The 16,034-nt window shown below is 46.1% G+C and overlaps 1 protein-coding gene across 5 annotated transcripts in view; it reads left to right on the plus strand.

Annotated features, from left to right (window-relative positions):
- Nucleotides 1-16,034, plus strand: part of Prkcz (protein kinase C zeta) — a 145,783-nt gene that overhangs the window by 122,114 nt on the left and 7,635 nt on the right. For all 5 annotated transcript variants that reach the window (XM_004657725.2, XM_045149682.1, XM_004657726.2 and 2 more), the window contains 4 exons: nucleotides 10,230-10,316; nucleotides 13,027-13,162; nucleotides 13,345-13,432; nucleotides 15,817-15,936. In XM_004657725.2, coding sequence (XP_004657782.1) covers nucleotides 10,230-10,316; nucleotides 13,027-13,162; nucleotides 13,345-13,432; nucleotides 15,817-15,936 — 431 coding nt within the window. The remainder of the gene's footprint in view (nucleotides 1-10,229; nucleotides 10,317-13,026; nucleotides 13,163-13,344; nucleotides 13,433-15,816; nucleotides 15,937-16,034) is intronic.

The raw sequence follows: 16,034 nt of genomic DNA on the forward strand, positions 1-16,034 counted from the left end.
GGAAAAAAATGATTTTGTTCTGATAAAAACTTGCAGGGATGCTGCTGATATAAAAGGGCCAACTGTTCCAACTTTACATCCACCCAGGTCACCCAAAGTGCAGCCTATCTGAACCTGGCCCGAAGAGAGCTCCCTACACAAGAGCCCAGGTGCAAAATAGTCTGGGACAACTTGCATGCAGCAGCCTTCAATGTCCACTAGAAATAATTAATGTGCATATCAATTTATTTGCCTTTTTTCTTTTTTCTGAATCTGATCTATAGCCATACCACCCTGAATACACCTAATCTCTGAGTCTGTCACTGACTCTGGAAATATCTGACATAGTTTGGCTGAGTTTTGTGTCTTTCCCCAGATGTTTATATACATTTGCTCTGGCTGTCAATGAATACATATGCCCCTTCTAGACATGAAGGCTATGCTCTGTAATTTTGTATCCAGAACATTTGATTAATGCCTGACAGTGGTAGGGGAGAAATTTAAAAGGTAAAATCAGGGCTGGAGATATGGCTCAGGGGTTGGGGCACTTGCCTGCAAACCTTATGATCTAGGTTTGATTCCCCAGTACGCACATAAAGTTAGATGCACAAAGTGGTGTATGTGTCTAGAGTTCCTTTGCAGTGACTGGAGGCCCTGGCACACACATTGTTTCTTTTTTTCTCTCTTTCTCCCCTCTCTCTCTCTCTTTCTCTCTCTCTCTCCCCCTGCTTGCAAATAAATAAATGAACAAGCTTTTTAAAAAGGTAAAATCATTTTTAAAAAGAGGTAAAATCATGTTTCCTACTCATATAAAATAAACATGTATAGATCTCGTGTGAGTTGTAAGTGAATATGGGAACCAGTAAGCTGTTGCAGCCTGATCTAAGATATAGGCAGCCAGGAATGCCAGTGGACTTTGAACAGACCCAGAGCTGGGGATGGGCAGAATGTTCTGGAAGGTGCTGTGGGGTTATAGCAAAGCCAGTTCTAGGAAATTTGAGAAATGTGAGTTCTGCTGTGAGAAACCTTTCGTCTTTGTGGTGGTTTGATTCAGGTGTCCCCCATAAACTTAGGTGTTCTGAATGCTAGGTTCCCAGCTAATGGAGATTTTGGAATTAACACCTCCTGGAAGGAGTGTATTGTTGGGGGCGGGCTTATAGGTGTTATAGCCAGTGTCCCCATGCTAGTGTTTGGCACACTCTCCTGTTGCTATTGTCCACCTTATGTTGGCCAGGGGGTGATGTCCACCCTCTTCTCATGCCATTGATTTCCCCTGCCATCATGGAGCTTCCCCTCGAGACTGTAAGCCAAAATAAACCTCTTTTTCCCACCAGCTGCTCTTGGTTGGGTGATTTCTACCAGCAATGTGAACCTGACTCATTTGAGATCTCATGTGAGTTGTGAGTGATTATGGGAACCAGTAAACTGTTGCAGCCTGATCTAAGATACAGGCAGCCAGAAATGCCAGTGGACTTTGAACAGACCCAGAGTTGGGGATGGGCAGAATGTTCTGAAAGGTACTGTGGGGTTAGCAGAAATTTATAGAAAAGCCAGTTCCAGGAATCCTGAGAAATGTGAGCTCTGCTGTGAAAAGTCTTTCGTCTTGGTTCTATGTCTTTGTACCAGCAAGTGGCAGCTTTGTGTAGTCTGATGGAAGGGAGACCAGCTGCTCTCTAAGTCAGACATGGTTGGAGGGCTGCTCATACTGCCCAGAAGCCCTCACCAACCTTGTACAGGGGGAAAGACAGCTACCAGGACACCCATGCCATTGCCCACGAAAATCCTGAAGGTGCCAGGGAAGCCATAACAGAAAATCTGGATAGCTTCCCTCTGGTGCGAGCTATGCCTGGCTGCCTTGCCTTACCCCATTGGCACAATCACTGCAGAATTTACAAGGACTTTCTCCATGAAACTCACCCTGAGGTCTTGCACGAGCCTGTTGCTAGGGGCTGGATGAATGTCACTGTGTTCCAACTCCCAGCAGAATCCCACACAACAGGAAACTGATGAAACTGGGCAGGAAGCTGGTGCTTACTGGCAGCCAAGAGTGGAAATGTGGTAAAGAAAACACAGTAGTTTCCACATGGGCAAGTCAGGCTATAAAGGGGCCTCTGAGCAGGTATAAGGATCTCTTTCTTTCTTCCTCAAATCCAGTGCTGCCTGTTCTGGACAGCTATGCTATATTCTCTGGGCAGCCCCACAGAACTGATCACTCAGGTCAGCATGGACTTCAACACATGTCTAGCACACTGAAACAAAGGCAGGAGTACTTAATACAAAATAAGCATCTGTGTATAGGGTAGCTCCACCCATATCTGCGCATAGTCCCTGACAAACAGTAGCCATAACTAAAGTTAGCCACAAATCTCCAAAACAGACAAACTGCTTTGCTTCAAGCTATTCCAGAAAAAAAAAACGTTGACCTAAATTGCCAACCAAAATGACTCCTTTTAAGCCCCTAATGTGTCTCTCTGATTAAAGTGTGGCCTGAGGACATTTTTACAAAGAGGAGCACACTGTCACTTAAATAGTCACAGCTGGCTGGAGTATGGCCTTCACATGTACTGGCCTTAGGTTTGACCCCTGGCAACAGAAAGAAAATAGCATTTAGTTAACTTTTCCTTCTGTTTGCTGCTATTATATTTCTTTCACTTACAGGCGTGGCATGGAGTGCTCTCGCTTTTTTTTTGTTTTGTTTTTTTGTTTTTTTAAGGTCGGGTCTCACTCTAGCCCAGGAATTAGTCTCAGACTGACCTCAAACTCACAGCACACCTACCTCTGCCTCCCAAGTGCTGGGATTAAAGGCGTGCACCACCATGCCTGGCAGATTCTCAGCCTTTACAAAGGGTAAAACCTGGTTACCCTGTGTTCTTGGAGGGGCCTCCATAGGTATAGACCCTTGAAACCCAGCCTGCTAACATGGCTTCTAGGTGTTAGATGCCACTTCATCACACTGTCTATTGTGTGCCATTTGTTATAAACAGCTCTTTAAAATCTGTGACAGTGCTGTGAGGGGGCACTTTTTCCTCAGAGCAGTAAGTAACTTCCGCGGAAATGTTACAGATGTATCGGATGTATCTCAGAGGATGGCACCCAGCTTTGGATGTGGTAACAACTGAAACAGGCCCCGGTGTGTGTCAGCAGGTTGATGGGCAAGGAGCTCAAGCTTAGCTCAGGGGCATGTGGTATGTCAGAGATGTGAACAGCCGCAGGGGCTCTTATAGAGTGGTAGTCTGTGGGGAGGGTGCTGGCCTCACTCCCAGGAGGGTGTGGGGTGAAGAATAAATTCCTGGCAATAGCAGCTAGGAGGACCTGAGTCCCCTAGCCTCAGAGAGCCTTTATGGTCTCCCAAGAGTGAATAAGGTAGGACCATGGACCCCCTGGGCTGGGCTAGAGATAGAGAGCATCCAGTGGGTGTGGTGGACCAAGCAGGTGAGCTCAACATGATGAGAACCAGCAAGGGTGACCTGATAGTGAGCAGAGGGTACCTGGTCCACCCCTCAGGGGGTTGAGTCTGAGGTGGTACGGACAAGGGTTTTGGAGGGAAACAGATTCTCACAGTAACCTCAGTGTTGGCAGGATCAAATGGGCTGTAAACTTGGCAGGAAGTACCCACTGGGCTCTGAGGAGGGAGGTGCCTTTCTCCTGGGGTAGGTGAATCAGGCTCCATCAGATACCCCCACACTTGCTGGCATCACGCTGTGAGCCCAGAATGGAAAGAGCTTACATTGAGTGGCAGCTGTGGAGCTAAGCGTGGGAGCCATGTCAGCCTTAGTTCTGACAGCGTGACGGCTCAAAAGCCTGATTTTGCTCACTGTTGTCTGAAGTGCCTTAAGTAGTTCCAGAGCAGCCCCAGCTATAGGTGGGCTCCAGCCACCAGGCAGGTTCTAGCTGAAGACAGCTTCTTCCAAGGCATGTGAATTGCAGCTCACCAGGGAGTGTAGGTGATTCAAGGTTGGGTGTTTCTGTGCCATTTTAGGGTCTCTAAGGGCAGCTGTTGGTACGTTGTCACCATGAAGCCCTGAGCAATAAGAAACACACTTGGGGATTCTGCCTCTGTCCACAGAGGTGTAGCCCACTTTGGGGCATGCTGTCCACTGCCTAGAACCACACAGAACACTCTAGTGAGAGGGATTTACTATTCCCAATTAGGAGGTGACAGACTACTCTAAGGATAAGATAGTTTGGGTATACTATTGTTTTGTGGGGGTCACACTTTCTTAAGGCAGGTCCTCAGCCTTGTGTGAGGGCCTGGTAGCCTCCCTTCTAAAGGTCATTGGGTCATAGTAGGTGGGTATGAGCTCAATATGTTGCAGCTCCCTCCCTCCGGAGTGGAATGCCTTATCTTGGGGACAGTACCTTGTTCCACAAGCTCCACTGGGAGGTGGGGAGTTCCTACTGTTGAAGTAACTTTCAGGATCAGCCCTGAAAGTATGCCTGTGTATCATGTGTTCTCTGTCTGTCTCTCTCTCTCTCTCTCTCTCTCTCTCTCTCTCTCTCTCTCTCTGTCTTCTTTGTGTACTGGGAGTTGAACCTAGGCCTCACACATGCTAAGTAAACTCTCTACCACTGAGCTATATTCCCGGCCCTCTTTCAAAAAACTAAATAAATAATTTTCCCTTTATATTTTATTTATTTGAGAGAGAGAAAGACACACAGAGAGAGAGAGAGAGAATGGGTGTGCCAGGGTTTCCAACTACTGCAAACGAAGTCCAGATGCATGCAGTACCTTGTACATTTGGCTCACGTGGGAACTAGAGAATCAAACTTGTGTCCTTAGGCTTTGCAGGCAAGCGCCTTAACCACCAAGCAATCTCACCAATCCCCTTTCTTTTTTTAATATTTGGGTGCATGTGTTTGTGTGTGTGCAGCTACACTTACGTACACAGGCATGTAGAGGCCAAAGGACAGTAAGAAACACTCTGCCTTTTTCTTGCTTGTGTATGTGTGTGTTGGTGCATGTGTTCTCATGTATATGTATGTGTGTGCATGAAGAGGCCAGAAGTTGAGGTCAGGCTTCTTTCTTGTTCACTGTCACCTTATTTGCTGTGACAGGCTCTTGTACTTGAATCTGCACCTTGATGACTCAGCTAGCCTAACTAGCCAGCTTGCCCTGAGGATCCTGCCTCCACTTTCTGAGAGCTGGGATTACAAATGGGTCCATGCCCATTTGGTATTTATGAACTCTGGTCCTCACATTTGTCCAGCAAGAGCTTTATCCACTGAATCATCTCATCACCCCCATCTTTATTTTGAGAAAGGGTCTCTCTTGGCCTGGAGCTCACCAAGTAGGCTAGACTAGCAGACCAGTGAGTCCCAGGTATCTGCCTGTCTTTGCCTTCAGAGTGCTGTGATTACAGTGCACACTATCACATTCAACATATTTATTTACTTACTTAAGTGAGAAGCGGGTATGGGCACACCAGGGCCTCCTGTCACTGCAAACACCAGACACGGGTGCCATTTTGTGTGTCTGGCTTTATGTAGGTACTGGAGACTCAAACCCAGGTCTTCATGCATTGTAAGCAAGCACCTTTAACCACTGAGCCATCTTTCCAGCCCTATTCAACATTTTAAAATATATTTTAATTTATTTGTTTTCAAACGCAGAGAAAGAGAATGTGTGCACCAGGGCCTCTAGCCACTGCAAACTAACTCCAGATGCATGTCATTTTGTGCATCTGGCTTTATGTGGGTACTAGGGAATTGAACCCAGGTTATTAGGCTTTGCAGTTAAACACCTTAACCGCTGAGCCATCTCTTCAGACCCCATTCAGCAGTTCGTTTGTTTTTTTGAGGTAGGGTCTTGCTCTAGCCCAAGCTGTCTTCACACAGTGATCTTCCTACCTAGGCCTCCTGAGTACTGGGATTAAAGGTGTGTACTACCATGCCTAGCAAAAATACATTTTTAAGAAAATGTTGAATGTGACAGGTATGGTGGTGCATGCCTTTATCCCCAGCACTTGGGAAGCAGAGGTAGGAGAAGTACTGTGAGTTCGAGGCCAGGCTCAGACCACATCGTGAATTCCAGGTCAGCCTGGACTAGAGTAAGACTCTAACTCAAAAAAAATATTTATTTATTTTGGTGTTTCAAGATAGGGTCTTGCTCTTGCCCAGGCTGACCTGGAATTCACGATGTGGTCTCAGGGTGGCCTTGAACTCAAGATGTTCCTCCTACCTCTGCCTCTGAGTGCTGGGATTAAAGGCATGTGTGCCACCATGCCCAGCTATAACTTTTTATTTATTTATTTGACAAAGAGTGAATGTTGGTGTGTCAGGGCCTCCTGCCACTGCAAACAAACTCCAAATGCATGCACCACTTTGTTCATCTGGCTTTACATGGGTATTAGGGAATTGAACCCAGGTCAATTTTCTGAGTAGTAACATTCTCCTGAGCCCTTTAGTGGCTGCTTGGCTGTCATGCTTTTTCCTCAGTCACTTTGTTGTTCTGCAAGACACTGTCTGACTCCAGGAAGAGTGTGGGGCTTGCTTTCTTTGATCTTTTCACCTTCTCAGGCCATATGGTCTTTGTTGCAGCTACTTGTAATGGCACAAAAGCAACCACAGGCAGGTGTGAGAGATGTGCGTGGCAGCCAAGCATGATGGTGCACTTGTAGTCCCAGTATGGGGGAGGTGGAGAGAAAAGGATCCTTGGGACTCACCAGCTAGTTTAGCCTAATTGAACATTTCCAGGCCAATGAGAGACCTTGTCTCAAAGAAGGTAGACAGGGCCAGGTATGCTGGCACACGCCTCTGATCCCAGTACTTGAGAGACAGAGGTAGGAGGATCGCTGTGGGTTTGAGGCCACCCTGAGACTACATAGTGAATTCCAGGTCAGCTTAGGCTAGAGCAAGGCTCTACGTTGAAAAAAAAGTAGACAGGGATGGAGGGATGGCTCAGTGGTTAAGGCACTTGCCTACAAGCCTAGTGACCTTCCTGGGTTTGATTCCCTAGTACCCACATAAAACCAGATGCACAAAGTGGTACATGCATTTGGAGTTTGTTTGCAGCTGCTGGAGGCCCTGGTATGCCCAAGCTTCTTCCTCTTTCCGTCTCCTCTTCTCTCTCTCTCTCTCCCCCCCTCTCTCCCCACCCCTTGCAAATGAATAAATAAAAATATTTTAAGGACTGGAGAGATGGCTTAGCAGGTAAGATGGTAAGATGTTTGCCTGTGAAGCCTAAGGACCCAGGTTTTATTCCCCAGTACCCATGTAAACCAGATGCATAAGGTGGGCATATGTTTGGAATTCATTTGCAGTGGCTAGAGGCCCTGGTGAATCCACTGTCCCTTTTTCTCTCACTTAATAAAATATGAAGAGATCTATTTAAAAATTATTTTTAAAGGTAGACGGGCATGGTGGCATACACCTTTATTCTCAGTGCTTGGGAGACTATAGTAGGGGGCTCTCCATGAGTTTGAGGCCACCCTGGAGCTATAGATTCCAGCTCCTGAGCTAGAGTTAGACTCTACCTTAAGGAGAAAAAAAAGAAGGTGGACAGTACCTGAGGAACAGCACCTGAGGTTCCTCCACACACAGGCATACACACACAAGCACATGAGTGTATATGCACAAAAAAGTAATAAAACAGGATTGGAGAGATGGCTCAGCAGTTAAGACACTTGCCTGCAAAGCTTAACAACCCAAGTTCAATTTCCCAGTATCCAAATAAAAGCCAGATGCACAAAGTGGCATGTCCATTTGCAGTGGCTAGGAAACCCTACCTTTGGCGGGGGGGGGGGGGGGGGGGGGGGAGAACCGGGTATGGTAGCACACACCGTTAGCCCTTAATCCCAGCACTACAGAGGCAGAGGTAGGAGGATAACAGTGAGTTTGAGGCCAGCCTGAGACTACATCGTGAATTTCAGTTCAACAAACAGGTGTTAGCCAGCCCCAGGTTTATGTTGTTACTTCTTAGTTCTCAGCACACTGTGTTTTGCTGAGAATTAAAGCCACCTCTTCAGCCCCATTTCAGGATTTTTATCAGAACACCTGGTACTGGGGCCTTTGATTTCCATATCTTTGGAGTTGATTCTTGTATAAATACATAATTTTTAAAAAGTAGTATATGATTTGCAGCCTTTTTTTTTTTTTTTTTTTTTGAGGTAGGGTTTCACTCTAGCTCAGCCTGGCCTGGAATTCACTATGTAGTCTCAGAGTGGCCTCAAACTCATTGTGATTCTCCTACCTCTGCCTCACAAGTGCTGAGATTAAAGGTATGTGCCACCACACCTGACATTGCAGCCAATTAAAAAAAAATTATTCTATTTTATTTGCAGAGAGAGAGAAACAGTATGTCAGGGCCTCTAGCCACTGCAACAAACTCTAGACACATGCACCATTTTGTGCATCTTGCTTTATGTGGGTACTGGGGAATCGAACTCCAGTCTTTAGGGTTTGCAGGCAAGCGTCTTAACCTCTAAGCCTTCTCTCTAACCCAAGTATTATTTTGTTTTTATTTGCAAGAAGGGACAGAGAGAAGAGAGACAGAAAGAATGAGCATACCAGGCCCTCTAGCCACTACAGATACAAACTCCAGATGCATGTGCCTCTAGCTTTATGTGGGTACTAGGAAATGGAACCCAGATTGTCAGGCTTTGCCTTAACTACTGAGTAATCTCTCCAGCCCCAGTTGGTTGGTTTATTTTATTTATTTATTTATTTATTGGTTTGGTTTTTCAAGGTAGAGTCTTGCTGTAGCCCAGGCTGACCTGGAATTCACTCTGTAGTCTTAGACCAGTCCTGAACTCATAGTGATCCTTCTGCTTCTGCCTCCTGGATTAAAGACATGTACCACCATGCCTGGCTCCAGTTTGCTTTTATTATTTTTATTTTTATTTTTTGTTTATTTTTATTTATTTGAGAGCGACAGAGAGAGAGAGAGAAAGGCAGACAGACAGAAAGAGAGAGAATGGGCACACCAGGGCCTCCAGCTAGTGCAAACGAACTCCAAATGCCTGCACCCCCTTGTGTGTCTAGCTAACATGGGTCCTGGGGAATCGAGCCTTGAACTGGAGTTCTTAGGCTTCACAGGCAAACACTTAACCGCTAAGCCATCTCTCTAGCCCTCCAGTTTGCTTTTTTATGGGACAATTGGGAATTCACTCACAGTGAATTCATGGTTAGCCAGAGAGGTTCAATCCAGCGCTCTCTTGCAGGAGCCAGGAGATGGAAGATTAGCCTTATCCTTCCCACATGGTCTCCCCCACCCTCTGCTGGAGGTTCTTTGTAGGCAGCAAAGTTGGGCTAGGCAGAAGGAAGCTATTAACCCAGATGTCCTCAAGATGCCCTTAACACGGCATGCCTGGGAAATTGTGAACTAAATTTTGAAAACTGAATCTTACTAAATACAGAAAAGATCTTATCAGTAGAAGAAACCACATGGTCAGTGTTCAGAACACTCCCAGTTCCCAAACTGACGTGATTGTATCCATGAAGCTTGGATACTTCCTCTGCCCTGATCTGTGTCCCAACCTCCTGCCCAACCTCTCTCTGACTTGGAAGGCTAGTGGCATCTGGACTCATTGTAGCTAACCCCCTGTGGACCTGTAGCATTGTCCCACATTGGAATTTCTGTGTCCCTGTCTGGTGTCCAACTCATTGGCAAGTTGGTTCAGTTCAACCCAGGCCCTCCTCACTGCCTCATCTGTGATCCACACCATCCCTCTCTCGCAAGAGGGTCAGTCCCCTTGTGCCTGGACTGCCCACTCTTACCTCCCTGGTGTTGGTCTACACAAAGGGCCAGAGTACCTGCTCTCATACCCTTGGCCTATTTGAACCAGGCTTGTTTTGCTTCCAGGGATTGCTTTGTTCTCTCTTTATCCCATGCTCAGTTCAGGCCTCTGTTCCTTCCCTTATCTCCTGTCCGACTGTAGTGGGCCTTATCTCAACTTTTTTACCCTGAGACATTCATAGCACCATTGGGAGCACAAATAGTTATGAAATAATGAATGAATGAATGTCTACATCTGTTTCTTCTTTTTCAAAAACAAGTGTGCACATAATGAGCTACACCCATCACGGTCTTGTACCACAAGGAGCAGATATTGGGCTCTGAGACAATACCGCACACCTTACCAACCCAGGCACAAAGCTCAGCCTCCCTTTGAGCCTTTTTTTTTTCCCCCCTGGGAGCTTCCACTGGCTCTATAGCATTGATCAAGTTGGTCTAAAGTGAGGCAGTATTAACTTGAGTATTGGTCTAGAGTGAGGCTAAGACATGAACCCTGACCACTCCTCTCTCCTGCCAGGTTGTTCCTGGTCATAGAGTATGTCAACGGGGGGGACCTCATGTTCCACATGCAGAGGCAGAGGAAGCTTCCAGAAGAGCATGCCAGGTGGGTATGGGGTGCCAGCCAGGGGTGGCTTGGGGACCTTCCTCATGAGGTCAGCAGTAAAAGGAAGGAGGTTAAGATTGGGGAGAAAATGGCAAAGACCATGCAATTTTTTTCTCTTATGGTGTGAAGAATTCCAAAGTCCCTGAGGGGCCCTCTCCTCCGAAGCCATCCAACCAAGAGGACAGGTTTTCTGGGCTATTTTTGTTTTTGTTGTTGTTACTATTTTGTGGGCTTTTTTGTTTGTTTTTTTGTTTTTCAAGGTAACGCTGTAGCCCAGGCTGACCTGGAATTCACTATGTAGTCTCAGGGTGGCCTCGAACTCACAGCAATCCTCCTACCTTTGCCTCCCAAGTGCTGGGATTAAAGGCATGCACCACCATGCCCAGCTTTCTGGACTGTTTTTACGGGCACATCTTGATTTTATCCTTTTGCAAGCTTCCAAAATGTGAGAGCAAGTTCAAAATTACCTCAGTGATAAAGCATGGCAGGCATCATGAGAGAATTGTTACGGATGTCACTTCTTGGGTGACTACTGTCTGTCTCTGTATTTTCCTTGCTGCCCAGGGCTTCACATGAAGGCTAGTAAAGCAGATTTCAACTTAGATGGTCCCTTCCAGTTTTCCTTAACTTTCCCTTTTCCTCACCTTGAAAAAAAAAAATCCATGAGGTTCTGTGAGTCACCTTACCTCCTTCCTGGAAAGGTAGGCAAGTCAGGAACAGCTCATGCCCACTCACTTGCTTTTTATAAAACTTGTGGTAAAATACACCTGACATAATAGTTAACCATTTCAACCATTTAAGTATATATAGCTCAGTGGTGTAAGCCATTCACACTGTAGCGCCCCACACACTCACACACACAGAACCCACTAACTTCCCAGCCCTAGGTACCCATCTTCTGTCTGACTCCAGGGACCTAAATGGAATCATGCCTTTTTGTATCTGCTTCACTTGGCATGATGTCTTCATGACTCACTGTGTAATTTGTGTCAGAAATGCTTTCTTCTTGGGGCCTGAGAAGATAACTCAGTAGTTAAAAGGTACTTGTTTGGGGCTGGAGAGATGGCTTAGAGGTTAAGTGCTTGCCTGTGAAGCCTAAGGACCCTGGTTCGAGGCTTGATTCCCCAGGACCCACATTAGCCAGATGCACAAGGGGGCGCACGCGTCTAGAGTTCGTTTGCAGTGGCTGGTGGCCCTGGCGTGCCCTTTCTGCCACTTTCTCTCTCTGTTGCTTTCAAATAAATAAATAAACAAACAAACAAAAAGGTACTTGTTTGCAAAGCCTACCAGCCCAGGTTTAATTCCCCAGCCACCCACATAAAACTGGGCAGGCATTCAGTTGCAGCAGCAAGAGACCCTGGCATACACATGTCCACATGCATACATGTGTGTGTACACCACATACACACACATATGCAAATAAGTAATTTTTTAAAAAAGAAATTTGAGGCTTGAGACCATGGCTTAGTGGTTAAGGTGTTTGCCTGCAAAGCCAAAGGACCCAGGTTTGATTCCCCAGGGTCCATGTTAGCCAGATGCACAAGGGGGCACACATATCTGGATTTCATTTGCAATGGCTAGAGGCCCTGATGCACCCATTCTCTCTCTCTCTCAAATAAATAAATAAATAAAATAAAAAGGAACTTTTTACCTTTTAAAGGTTAGATATACTGGCCATGGTGGCTCATACCTATAATGTCAGTACGTAGGAGAATTCCCATGAATTCATGAAGGCCAGACATCATCTTCTTCCTCCAACTCCTCCTCATCTTCTTTAACTGCTGAGCCATCTCCTCACCCCTTTTCTTGAGTTTTTTAAAATTAGCGTTAAAAATAATGGTGCTCATTGTAGATTTTCATATAGACTTTGCTATTTTTAACATTTTTACTGACATCTTCAATAATTATAAGCAACAAACCATGATACTTCCCTCCCCTCTTTTGCTTTCCCCTTCTCAAATCCACCCTCCATCATATTCCCCTTCCCCTCTCAATTAGTCTCTCTTTTATTTTGATGTCATCAACTTTTCCTCCTATGATGAATGCCTTGTGTAGGTAGTTAGGCTTTGTTCATTTTTTGTTTTCTTTTGTTTGGTGTGGTTTGGTTTTTCAAGGTAGGGTTTTGCTCTAGCCCAAGCTGACCTGGAATTCACTATGGAGTCTCAGGGTGGCCTCAAACTCATGGCGATCCTCCTACCTCTGCCTCCCGAGTGCTGGGATTAAAGGTGTACACCACCAGGGTGACTTAGGCTTTATTCTTATTGGTCCTCCTCTCCTGCTTTCAGTTCTTTCAGGTGTAAATGCACAAATTGAATATCTGGGTCATATGTTTGTTCTACTTTTCATGTTTAGATTTTTTTCTGTTGCTGGAGATCATACTTGTGCATGCTAAGCAAGCAATTCCCGTTGAATTGCACCCAGCTCCTATTTTTCATATTTTGAGGGGCCTCCCTGCTCTCTCCTCCTTAGTAGCTGTCCCAATTTACATTCCCACTAGCAGTGCACAGGGTTACAATGTTCCACATCCTCATTTATTGTCTGGTTGTTTTATAGTAGCCATCCTGGAGAGTGAGAGGTGAACTTTCACTGGACTTTAGATTTGCATTTCCCTAATGACCAGGATTTTGGGCACCTTGTGAGGCTCTTTCTGCACTGGCCCCTGGCTGGCTGCCAGCCACTGTCCTGCTGATCACAGAATGTCCCACCCCAGGTTCTATGCTGCTGAGATCTGTATTGCTCTCAACTTCCTTCATGAAAGGGGTATCATCTACCGGGACCTGAAACTGGACAACGTCCTCCTTGATGCAGATGGGCATATCAAGCTGACGGACTATGGCATGTGCAAGGTGTGTGCCTCACTAGTCCCCCACCATGCCTGCCTGCCTTTGTCTCACTGACTCTATCCAGCTCAGTGATGGCATGCAAGACCTCTGCCTGCAGCTGTCTTCAGTTTTCCCTGTAGCATGTCTCCTTGCGATGGGGCCCCTGCATGAGATTCACACACATACACCCAACTCTGTCCCTACAGGAAGGCCTGGGCCCTGGCGACACAACAAGCACCTTTTGTGGAACCCCGAATTACATTGCCCCGGAAATCCTACGGGGAGAGGAATATGGTGAGTACATGGAACTGAGAAGCAGGTGGACACCTCCCAGAAGCCTTCCCTCACAGATGATGCTCACTTAGAGCAGGGACTGCCCAGCCCACGATTCTGAGGGTCCTGGCCCAGCAGGCAGGGAGAAATTGACACCCAATTACTTCATAGTATACCCAAATCAGCACTCACACACCCCCTGCTGTTTCCTCAGTCTCTGAGCCTATGCAAACCTCCCTGGAGGACCCTGGACAGGTTCCTGTTACCAAAGAGTTAGTTCTAACGCCAGAGAAGAAGCAAAACAGGCCCCAAGGTCAAGTCAAGGGCGTGCTAAGCCAGTGGGCACTGGCTGTGCATTTGTGAGAGAAATGAGGTATCACTGGGAATGGCAGAAGTGCCTCAGGGCCTAAGACAAGGCCAACCAGGATGCCCTTCAGACAGTAGTAGAGCATGCTTCTGTTATTCCTCCTCTGGATGAAAACAGTAATGGGATATGATAGGGATATGTGCTTCTGTATGTAGTGTGTGCAGCATGAAGAATATGTGCATCTGTGTGTGTGGTATGTGTCATAGCATAATGGGTGTATATATCAGCATGTGGTCTGTGGGGCATGCAGTTTGCTGTGCATATAAGCTGATCTCTGCATATGTATACATATAAGTAAGTATATATACAGATTACTTTGTTGTATGTGCATGCTCACAAAGCTGAAAGCAGCATCTCCCACTCCTCTAATCATGTTCTTCACAAACTTACTATATAAACATTTTTAAAATATCAAAACTGGGCTGGGGCTGGGCATAATGGCACATGCCTTTAATCCCAGCACTTGGTAGGCAGAGGTAGGAGGATCTCCATGAGTTCAAGACCACCTTGAGACAAAATAGTTAATTCCAGGTCAGCCTGGACCAGAGAGAGGTCCTACCTTGAAAAACCAAAAAAAATAAAAATAAAAATAAAATAAAATAAGCAGGGCTAGAGAGATAGCTTAGTAGTTAAGGCACTTGCCTGCAAAGCCTAAGGACCCAGGTTCAATTCCCTAGTAACCACATAAGCCAGATACACAAAGTGGCACATGTTTCTTGAATTTTTTTTGTAGTGGCTGGAGGCCCTGGCATGCCCATTCTCTATCTACCTTTTTCTCATCCCCCATCAAATAAATAAAATATTTTCAAAAATAGAAACAGAGAATGGAGAAGAAACTACAAGAAAGTATGTTATCTCAGAAAAGGGGGTTTTAAGCCAGGCGTGGTAGTGCATGCTTTTAATCCCAGCTCTTGGGAGGCAGAGGTAGGGGAATTGCAATGAGTTCGAAACCAGCCTGAGATTACATAGTAAATTCCAGGTTAGCCTGGGCTGGAATGAGACTCTATCTCAAAAAAACAAAAAAGAAAAAGGGGTATTATAAACTTATAAACAGGGCTAGAGAGATGGCTTAGCAGTTAAGGTGCTTACCTGCAAAGCCTAAGGATCCAGTTTCAGTTCCCCAGTACCCATGTAAGCCAGAAGCACAAGGTGGTGCATACGTCTGGAATTCATTTGCAGTGGATAGAGTTTCTGGCATACTCATTCTCTCTCTCTCTCTCTTTCCTCCCTCAAATAAATAAATTATATAAGCAGGAAGCCAGGTGTGATGGAATACACCTTTAATCCCAGCACTTGGGAGGCAAAGGTAGGAGGCTCTCCATGAGTTCGAGGCCAGCCTGGGACTACAGAATGGGTTCCAGGTCATCCTGAGCTAGAGTGTGATCCTGTCTTGGGAAAGAAAAAAAAAAAAAAGAACTGGGGCCTGACAAGATTGCTCAGTGGTTAAAGATACCTGTGTGCAAAGCCACCAGCCCAAGTTCAATTACTAAGCCATCTATGTAAGTCAGACACAAAAAGTAACACACATGTCTGGGGTTTATTTGCAGCACTAAGGCCTGGCATGCCCATACACACATATTCAAATAATTTTTCAAAGCAGAAACAAGGCAGAGCATGGTGACATACACCTCCATCCCAGCACACAGGAGGCCGATTGCAAATTCAAGGCCAATCTAGACTATAAGGCAAGACTGTCTCAAAAAATAAGTAAATAAAGGCAAGACCAAGGGAGGGAACATTCTTGGATCCATTCTATGTGTTTGTGTAGCAAAGACATCCCAACAGAGCTGAACAGCTTGGGAAGCCCACAGTGCACATGGAGGAGTCATGGCCTACATGCGCAGTTCTGCAACTCAGAAGGAAACAGACTGGCACAGTAGATGAAGGCAAACCCAGATGCCCAGAGAGACAGACACTGACTCCCTATGTCACACTCATATTTGTGATGATCAAGCATGTCAGACAAACCAAACCAAGATGGCTCACTGACCACCAGCTTGCATGGACTCTTCCCATCTGACATCTGCCTGCTCCCCAGGGTTCAGCGTGGACTGGTGGGCGCTGGGCGTCCTCATGTTTGAGATGATGGCTGGACGCTCCCCCTTCGACATCATCACTGACAACCCTGACATGAACACCGAGGACTACCTTTTCCAAGGTGCGTAGCCCAGGGTCCCCAGCTCCTTCCTTGCCCCTTAGTTTATTTTTCTTCCCTTTTACCTGGGCTGGTACCTCAGAGCCATCAAAATTACAAGT

The sequence above is a fragment of the Jaculus jaculus genome, chromosome 5, assembly GCF_020740685.1.
Source record: "Jaculus jaculus isolate mJacJac1 chromosome 5, mJacJac1.mat.Y.cur, whole genome shotgun sequence".
NCBI classification, from domain to species: Eukaryota; Metazoa; Chordata; class Mammalia; order Rodentia; family Dipodidae; genus Jaculus; species Jaculus jaculus.